At 44.3% G+C, this 10,389-nt stretch overlaps 1 protein-coding gene across 2 annotated transcripts in view; it reads right to left on the minus strand.

Annotated features, from left to right (window-relative positions):
- LOC115163623 (26S proteasome non-ATPase regulatory subunit 2) overlaps positions 1-10,389 on the minus strand; it is a 30,155-nt gene that overhangs the window by 19,167 nt on the left and 599 nt on the right. Inside the window, exons 1-7 of one of the 2 annotated variants that reach the window (XM_029715661.1) lie at positions 10,132-10,236; positions 9,166-9,222; positions 8,770-8,934; positions 8,078-8,199; positions 7,692-7,916; positions 4,198-4,356; positions 2,749-2,893 (exon numbers count right to left, since the gene is read on the minus strand). In XM_029715661.1, coding sequence (XP_029571521.1) covers positions 2,749-2,893; positions 4,198-4,356; positions 7,692-7,916; positions 8,078-8,199; positions 8,770-8,934; positions 9,166-9,222; positions 10,132-10,236 — 978 coding nt within the window. Of the gene's footprint in view, positions 1-2,748; positions 2,894-4,197; positions 4,357-7,691; positions 7,917-8,077; positions 8,200-8,769; positions 8,935-9,165; positions 9,223-10,131; positions 10,354-10,389 lie in introns of those variants that run through there. The other variant, XM_029715662.1, reaches the window with a different exon arrangement.

Below are 10,389 nucleotides of genomic sequence, written 5' to 3' on the forward strand. Positions count from 1 at the left end.
AGTCTCTTGACAACAAGGTAGACGGAATTCGAGCAAGGGTTGCCTTCCAGAGAGACAGAGATTGTAACATTCTCCGTTTCACAGCAACATGGCTCTCTCGGGATATGTTGTCGGAACCGGTTTAGCCACCGGGCTTCTCCATACATTGCGCCGACAGAGAACCACCTCTCTGGGAAGAGGAAGGCGTAATCATAACATACAGGAACTCAAATCCTTCTGCTCACCCGACCTAGAATTCCCTACAATGAAATGCTGCCATTTTACCTCAAGAGAATTCGTCAGTTATCGTCACAGCTGTGTACATTCCCCCTCAAGCAGACACCACGACGGCCCTCAAGGAACTTCACTGGACTCTATGTAAACTGTAAACCATATATCCGGAGGCTGCATATTGTAGCTGGGGATTTTAACAACAAGACTACCTACATTTTATCAGCGAATTGATTGCAGTACTCGCGGGGGTAATCCACACGACCACAGCTACTCTAACTTCCGCGATGCATACAACGCCCTCCCTTCGGCAAATCCGACAATGATGCCATCTTGCTCCTACCGTCTTATAGGCAGAAATTCAAACAGGATGTACCAGTGACTAGAACCATTCAAAGCTGGTCTGACCAATCGGAATCCACGCTTCAAGATTGTTTTGATCACGTGGACTGGGATATGTTCTGGTCTGCCTCCGAGAACATTGATCCATACGTTGACTGAGTGAGTTTATAAGGAAGTGCATTGGAGATGTTGTACCCACTGTGGCTATTAAAACCTACCTTAGCCAGAAACTGTGGATGGACGGCGGCATTTGCACAAAACTGAAAGAGCCAACCACCGTATTTAACCATGGAAAGAGGTCTGGGAATATGTCTGAATATAAACAGTGTAGTTATTTCCTACGCAAGGCAATCCAACAAGCGAAATGCAGGTACAGGGACAAAGTGGAGTTGCAATTCAACGGCTCAGACATGAGACGTATGTGGCAGGGTCTACAGGAAATCAGACTACAAAAAGAAATCCAGCCATGTCACGGACATCGACGTCCCGCTTCCAGACAAACTATTCCCCTTCTTTGACTGCTTTGTCTTTACGGACATATTCAATCGCTCCCTATCCCAGTCTGCTGTCCCCACATGCTTCAAGATGGCCACCATTGTTCCTGTACCCAAGTAGGCAAAGATAACTAAATTACTACCGTCCCGTAGCACTCACTTCCGTCATCATGAAGTGCTTTGAGAGACTAGTCAAGGATCATGTCACATCCACCTTACCGACCACCCTAGACCCACTTCAGTTTACATACCACCCCAAAAGGTTCACAGACGATGCAATCGCCATCTCACTGCACACCACCCTATCTGGAGAACTGGAATACCTATGTAAGAATGCTGTTCATTGACTACAGCTCAGCAATTGACAACATAGCACCCTCCAAGCTCATCATCAAGCTGGAGACCCTGGGTCTCAACCCCGTCCTGTGAAATTGGGTCCTAGGTTGACGGGCCGCCCCCAGGTGGTGAAGGTAGGAAACAACATCTCCACTTCGCTGACCCTTAACACTGGGGCCCCACAAGGGTGCGTGCTCAGCCCCCTCCTGTACTCCCTGTTCACCCATGACTGTGTGGCCATGCACGCCTTCAACTCAATCATCAAGTTTGCAGATGACACAACAGTAGCCGGCTTGATTACCAACAACGACGAGACAGTCTACAGGGAGGAGGTGAGGGCACTCAGAGTGTGGTGTCAGGAAAACAACCTCTCACTCAACGTCAACAAAACAAAGGAGATGATCATGGAATTCAGGAAACAGCAGACGGAGCACCCCCCATCCACCACGAAGGGACAGCAGTGGAGAAGGTAGAAAGTTTAAGTTCCTTGGCGTACACATCACAGACAAACTGAAATGGTCCACCCACACAGACAGTGTGGTGAAGGCGGCGCAACAGCGCCTCTTCAACCTCAGGAGGCTGAAGAAATTTGGCTTGTCACAGAAAACCCTGACAAACTTTCACAGATGCACAATCGAGAGCATCCTGTCGGGCTGTATCACAGCCTGGTACGGCAACTGCAACACCCTCAACCGCAAGGCTCTCCAGAGGGTGGTGCGGTCTGCACAACGCATCACCGGGGGCAAACTACCTGCCCTACATGACACCTACAGCACCCGATGTCATAGGAAGGCCAAAAAGATGATCAAGGACAACAACTACCCGAGCCACTGCCTGTTCACACCACTACCATCCAGAAGGCGAGGTGAGTACAGGTGCATCAAAGCTGGGACCAAGAGACTGAAAAACAGCTTCTATCAAGGCCAGACTATTAAACAGCAATCACTAACTCAGACAGGCTGCTGCCTACATTGAGACTCAATCACTAGTCACTTGAAATGTTTACATATCTTACATTGCTCATATCATATGTATATACTGTATTTTATACCATCTATTACGCCTTGCTTATGCCGCTCGGCCATTGCTCATCCATATATTTATATGTACACGTTCTCATTCACCCCTTTAGATTTGTGTGTATTAGATAGTTGTTGGGGAATTGTTAGATTACTTGTTAGATATTACTGCACTGTCGGAACTAGAAGCACAAGCATTTCGCTACACTCGCATTAACATCTGCTAACCATGTGTATGTGACCAATACAATTGTATTTGATTTGAAACAGTCTCACTCTTCCAACCCCATCCCCTTTCTCTAGTAGTCTACCCTCTCTCCCCCCTCTAACCCTCCCTCTCTCCTCACCTCTCGGGCCAGGGCCAGGAAGTTGCTGTTGAGCTGGACGTTGGACATGATCTCTGTCAGGTCCTCGTAGTCCTCCACGTCCTCGTTGAGCTCCAGGAACATGCCGTGTCGGCCCAGCATGAAGGCCATCTCCTTCTGGATCACGCTACAGGAAACACCCACTAAACGGTCAACTCTTCACGCACATCATTAACTATGGAAAACACTGCTGAATGCATTCCCAATGATTGTAAGTTGAAAATATGAATAAATACAGAACTGCCAAAATAAAGGAAACATCAACATAAAGTGTCTTAATAGGGCATTGAGCCACCACGAGCTGCCAGAACAGCTTCAATGTGCCTAGACATAGATTTTTATAAGTGTCTGGAACACTATTGGAGGGATGAGACACCATTCTTCCATGAGAAATTCCATAATTTGGTGATGGTGGTGGAAAACGCTCTCTCAGGCACCGCTCCAGAATCTCCCATAGGTCTTCAACTGGATTAAGATATGGTGACAGAGACACACACCCCTTTAAACCCCCTATGCTCCTTTCAGACCCATCTTTTAAAGTCACAGATCTCTTCTAGCCATGGTAGATTATGGGCAACCCTAAGCATGACAAGATGTTTTAATAGCTTATTCCCCTAGAGTCAATTGACGCATCTAAGCAACATAATAAAAAATCCCCATAAAAATCTGTCAGTTTAAGCTAGAGATGTGTTATTACTTCTCCATTAGATGGGTCTCAATCCACTGCATCTGCCGATGTTGCACTTCTGCGGTGAAAGGTGGCAGACCGAGAGCAGTGTTTGCCAGACCATGAGACATCCCAAAAATCGGTCTTCTCACAAAAAAATCTGTAGCATCTGAACAGTTTGATGGGTCTGCAACCTATTATACAACCACTCTATGGAATGGGGAGAATCTCACAAACACGATGGTGTTTTCCGTTTTGCTTTACGACCACCACAAGCGGCTTGGGAGTTGTTTGAAGGTAGCCGGTACCGGTTTTAAAACATTTATGTATACATGTATGAAGGTAGTTTTGTGCCTAGCCAAAAAAAGGTTAAATGTGTGTAAAAAAAACATATCTTTCCTGAGCTTTTTTATATCTCCTAGATATAGGACAAATACTTCAAAACCTTGTTGGTCTTTGCCATTTAGGAATGTGTTATTCAACAAGTTTCTCTGGTCTAAAGGAGTAAAGAGCAAATTCAATATTCTTTTTTTTTTCTTTCTTCAATATCTAGGATTCTAAAATACCCCCCAAGAGCTTTGACTTTTATGAATGAATTAATGCTGTAACCACACCTGTCAAGAAGAACCTGCTTTCAATATACTTTGTATCCCTCATTTACTCAAGTGTTTCCTTTATTTTAGCAGTAGCACTTTTCGTGAAAGTGTTGCTATGAGATGATTCAGCGAGAGAGAATGCAGTGAATGTGTTGTGTCCGTCCTTACATGTCTTTGCAGGAGGTGAAGATGTTCTCCACCAGCTCCACATCGTTGAGCATCAGGGCCAGCCTCAGGGCCTCTGGGTAACGGTTAAACTTCCTGAAGATGTTCAGGGAACACTTTAACAGGGCAGAGTTCTCTGGCTCAGGGACATAGCTCACACAGCTGTAATGGAGGGAGAGAGAAGGAGAGAGGAATGGCAGAGGGGTTTAGGATTACTGAAGAGAGGAACTTCCTTTTGTCTCTTCAGGCTACTGTTAGCACACTACAGGTATGTTGAGGCAGAAGCAGACTGTGGTACAGGTGTTTGAACGTGTGTGTGTGAGTGAAGGTACAGTTGAAGTCGGAAGTTTACATACACTTAGGTTGGAGTCATTAAAACTTGTTTTTCAACCACTCCACAAATTTCTTGTGAACAAACTATAGTTTTGGCAAGTCGGTTAGGACATCTACTTTGTGCATGACACAAGTCATTTTTCCAAAAATTGTTTAGAGAGATTATTTCACAGTATCACAATTCCAATGGGTCAGAAGTTTACATACACTAAGTTGACTGTGCCTTTAAACGGCTTGGAAAATTCCAGAAAATGATGTCATGGCTTTAGAAGCTTCTGATAGGCTAATTGACATAATTTGAATCATTTGGAGGTGTACCTGTGGATGTATTTCAAGGCCTACCTTCAAACTCTGTGCCTCTTTGCTTGACATCATGGGAAAATCAAATGAAATCAGCCAAATTGTAGACCTCCACCAGTCTGGTTCATCCTTGGGAGCAATTTTCAAACGCCTGAAGGTACCACGTTCATCTATACAAACCATAGTACGCAAGTATAAACACCATGGGACCACGCAGCCATCATACCGCTCAGGAAGGAGATGCGTTCTGTCTCCTAGAGATGAACGTTCTTTGGTGAGAAAAGTGCAAATCAATCCCAGAACAACATCAAAGGACCTTGTGAAGATCCTGGAGGAAACGGGTACAAAAGTATCTATATCCACAGTTAAACAAGTCCTATATCGACATAAGCTAAAAGGCCGCTCAGCAAGGAAGAAGCCACTGCTCCAAAACCACCATAAAAAAGCCAGACTACGGTTTGCAACTGCACATGGGGAGAAAGATCGTACTTTTTGGAGAAATGTCCTCTGGTCTGATGAAACAAAAATAGAACTGTTAGGCCATAATGACCATCATTATGTTTGGAGGAAAAAGGGGGAGGCTTGCAGCCGAAGAACACCATCCCAACCGTGAAGCACAGGGGTGGCAGCATCAGGTTGTGGGGGTGCCTTGCTGCAGGAGGGAATGGTGCACTTCACAAAATAGATGGCATCATGAAGCAGTAAAATTGTGGATATATTGAAGAAACATCTCAAGACATCAGTCAGGAAGTTAAAGCTTGGTCGTCAATGGGTCTTCCCAATGGACAATGACCTCAAGCATACTTCCAAAGTTGTGGCAAAATGGCTTAAGGACAACAAATTCAAGGTATTGGACTGGCCATCACAAAGCCCTGAACTCAATCCTATAGAACATTTGTGGGCAAAACTGAAAAAGCGTGTGCGAGCAAGGAGGCCTACAAACCTGACTCAGTTACACCAGCTCTGTCAGGGGGAATGGGCCAAAATTAACCCAACTTATTGTGGGAAGCTTGTGGAAGGCTACCCGAAACGTTTGATCCAAGTTAAACAATGCTACCAAATACTAATTGAGTGTACAGTTGTGGCCAAAAGTTTTGAGAATGACACAAATATTAATTTTCAAAGTCTACTGCCTCAGTTTGTATGATGGCAATTTGCATATACTCCAGAATGTTATGAAGAGTGATCAGATGAATTGCAAAGTCCCCCTTTGCCATGCAAATGATCTGAATCCCCAAAAAACATTTCCACTGCATTTCAGCTCTGCCACAAAAGGACCAGCTGACATCATGTCAGTGATTCTCTCGTTAACATAGGTGTGAGTGTTGACGAGGACAAGGCTGGAGATTACTCTGTCATGCTGATTGAGTTGGAATAACAGACTGGAAGCTTCAAAAGGAGGGTGGTGCTTGGAATCATTGTTATTCCTCTGTCAAACATGGTTACCTGCAAGGAAGCACGTGCCATCATCATTGCTTTGCACAAAAATGGCTTCACAGGCAAGGATATTGCTGCCAGTAAGATTGCATCTAAATCAACCATTTATCGGATCGTCAAGAACTTCAAGGAGAGCGGTTCAATTGTTGTGAAGAAGGCTTCAGGGCGCCCAAGAAAGTCCAGCAAGCGCCAGGACCGTCACCCAAAGTTGATTCAGCTGCGGGATCGGGCCACCACCAGTACAGAGCTTGCTCAGGAATGGAAGCAGGCAGGTGTGAGTGCATCTGCATGCACAATGAGGCAAAGACTTTTGGAGGATGGCCTGGTGTCAAGAAGGGCAGCAAAGAAGCCACCTCTCCAGGAAAAACATCAGGGACAGACTGATATTCTGCAAAAGGTACAGGGATTGGACTGCTGAGGACTGGGGTAAAGTCATTTTCTCTGATGAATCCCCTTTCCGATTGTTTGGGGCATCCGGAAAAAAGCTTGTCCGGAGAAGACAAGGTGAGCGCTACCATCAGTCCTGTGTCATACCAACAGTAAAGCATCTTGAGACCATTCATGTGTGGGCTCACTCACAATTTTGCCTAACACAGCCATGAATAAACAATGGTACCAACACATCCTCCGAGAGCAACTTCTCCCAACCATCCAGGAACAGTTTGGTGACGAACAATGCCTTTTCCAGCATGATGGAGCACCTTGCCATAAGGCAAAAGTGATAACTAAGTGGCTCGGGGAACAAAATATCAATATTTTTGGGTCCATGGCTAGGAAACTCCCCAGACCTTAATCCCATTGAGAACTTGTGGTCAATCCTCAAGAGGCGGGTGGACAAACAAAAACCCACAAATTCTGACAAACTCCAAGCATTGATTATGCAAGAATGGGCTGCCATCAGTCAGGAGGTGGCCCAGAATTTAATTGACAGCATTGCCAGGGCGGATTGCAGAGGTCTTGAAAAAGGGTCAACACTGCAAATATTGACTCTTTGCATCAACTTCATGTAATTGTCAATAAAAGCCCTTGACACTTACTAAATGCTTGTAATTATACTTCAGTACTCCATTATAACATCTGACAAAAATATCTAGACACTGAAGCAGCAAACTTTGTGGAAATTAATATTTGTGTCATTCTCGAAACTTTTGGCCACAACTGTATGTAAACTTCTGACCCACCGGGAATGTGATGAAATAAATAAAAGCTGAAATAAATCACTCTACTATTATTCTGACATTTCACATTCTTAAAATAAAGTGGTGATCCTAACTGACTGAAGATAGGCAATTTTTACAAGGATTAAATGTCAGGAATTGTGAAAAACTGAGTTTAAATGTATTTGGCTAAGGTGTATGTAAACTTTGGACTTCAACTGTACATATGTTTGCCCCTCATGTGGTAAGGAGTGTGTGTTGTCCACTCACCTGGTGAGGTAGAGGCAGACCTTGGCATATGCATTATCATCTATATAGAGCTCCAGCATATCTAGTCTCTCAATCTCCATCAGCAGGTCACAGGCCTCGTGCTCAGCGTTGTGAGCCATGTTGTAGGGCACAATCTCCTTCACAAGCTTTAGCAGAGTCTCCTGTTGTGTCTTATCACTCTCCTCAACCTCCTGCCACTCTTTGGCCACCTCGCCTGCCAGGTGCCTACACACACACACACACACACACACACACCAGAGTTGGGGTCATTTTTACTTAGTCTACCATTGTTAAAGCATGACTAAGTGAAAATTCTACTTAAGTAGAAGGTAGGATTCATCCCTGTATGTGTTGTTAGCCGTTTGGATTGGCGTCCTGTATCCTACCTGACGTATTCATGTCCCCAGGACGCCAGCTCCTCCTGGGAGCCCAGTAGACGGTATTTCAGACACTCCCGCTCCCCACTCATTGTCATGGCCAAGACCGACACCACGTCCGCACAGAAACTCTGCAAAACAAAACAGACAAGAGTTAGCTAGACGTTTCTATAATGACAGTTATGATGGGTCCTTCTGAACATGAATCCCTAGTGCCATCCAGATCTGTAATGTCCATTATACTAGGTATATATCATTGTTACATTTTCTGTATCTCCAGTGACATTGTAATATAAATGCATCCCGATTTTGTGGTTATAAAGTAAAAGCAACAAAAAACATGAGCTAGCGCACACCCAGAGAAAATTATTTTATGTAGAGATGCTGCCTAACGGCAAATAAACTATAAGCTATAAAAATAATAAAGAGAGTCGCACACTGTGTATAAACTCCCAGTAATTTATTGGGTAAATCACCAACGTTTCAGCATCACTGTGCCAGCTTCAGGGTCCCTGAAGAAGGCATAGTGATGCCACCCTGAAGGCACAGTGAAGCCGAAACGTTGGTGATTTACCCAATAAATTACTGGGAGTAAAAGCAGACAGGGAAAGGAAGCAATAAAGTCTTGCCATCCCCATCTCCTGTTTTCCCGACTGTCACAGTTAGCCATTTAGCAAGGACATAGCCTTCGGTGTTCCCACCTTGTTCTCGCCAGGCGCCATGCCCTCGTAGATCTCTTTGAGCTTGCCATAGTGTGGCCGCAGGAACTTCAGGGGCTTAGGCACAGAGGTCATGGAGGTGGTGGAGGAGCGGATCTGCCTGCGCAGCTCCTCTAGAGCAGGCCGGTACAGAGACGTGTCTGTCTCCTGTGGGTGGGTGTTTGAGAGAGAGAAAGGGGGCGGGGAGGTGTACATTGCATAAGTACAAAGAATGTTGTTTTATATGGATAAATCAAAGACTTGCAGTGTGTGTAAATGACTGACTCTCCATACTAACACCTTATGTAGAGTAAAAAAAATAAAAACATAAAAGGCTATAGTCCCAGAATGTCCAAAGCAAAACCAGACTTGAGGTTTAGCAGTTCTTGTGGTACTCACACCAAGTCTCTCCACCATCATCTCCAGCTCTTCTTGCAGCTGTTTGTCCTCATCAGACTGGAGAGAAATTAAAGGAACTGACATTACAGTATGATAGATTCAACGTGGGAAATTAAAAAAAACGAACCCTGCACAGTAAACAAAGAACAATGTGTGTTCCAACAGGAAACTATAGCAATAAAAGGTTCTGCAATATGCTAACTGATAAATATTGGAGCATTCTGTAATACACCGGTCCAATACCATTGACATTGTCGACGGATGTAAGGGTTGCCCTGATAACTAGCTATATCCAACGTTGCCTCCATTATTATGGTGTCTGAAATTGGCTAATGTACTGTACTCGCTAATACGTTTACAAACCCATTTATGTAAATAACTAGCTAAACAAACCACACGGAGTAACTATACCCACCTCGCAATCGAAGATCACTGATCATAACACATCTAGGTATCTAGTTACAACTGTCTCAACAAGAACATCTGAACGACAGGCAGGTTAATTTACTGCAGTTGCAAAGTCACTAGCTACTGTATTGTAACAACATTAGCGAACTGTTTACAATGCAACACTAACGTTATTTTGCTAGCTAACGTTACGTTATTGTAACTTGGCTAGCTAACTACTTAGCTAACGTTTAGTTTATCTATCGGTAGTTAATTTCTGGCCTGTAATTAGCAATTGTTTGCTAGCGTTAGCTAGCACAGCCAGCTACCGGCTTTGCTAACGTTAGCTAGATGAATGTGTTTTATAGCTCGCTTTCAGTCGGAAACAATAATCTTAATTCTTGGTACCTGGTATATAGCCAGCCATTACATACTTTTCATTAAAGGAGACTCAAACAGTTCGTTATTATTTTGAATGATAACGCTTTCGGCCTGTTCAACCATGTCAACCAGGCAGTGAGTGACTCAGGCAAAAACGCTGCTCTGCTTCCCTTGTTCAAGAAAAGTGGCCCAACTCACCAGTTCTTGCTCTTCTTTTTTATCCTTGTCCTTCCCTGTGGGCTTAATCTCCTTTTCCTCTGTCTTTTCGGACTGCTTTTTCTCTTTCTTTTTTGCGTCCTCCATGGTTGCTGTTTTACGAAATTCGGCTACGGATAAACTGAAGAACAGGAGACCAGGCGCACAACTTCCTCTCTTCAGAACCGTGGAAGTTTGCTGACATCGATAGTGTTCTACCGCCACCTGCTATGCGGGAATAATATTGCACCAATCCCTACT

Source organism: Salmo trutta, chromosome 26 (assembly GCF_901001165.1).
Source record: "Salmo trutta chromosome 26, fSalTru1.1, whole genome shotgun sequence".
NCBI classification, from domain to species: Eukaryota; Metazoa; Chordata; class Actinopteri; order Salmoniformes; family Salmonidae; genus Salmo; species Salmo trutta.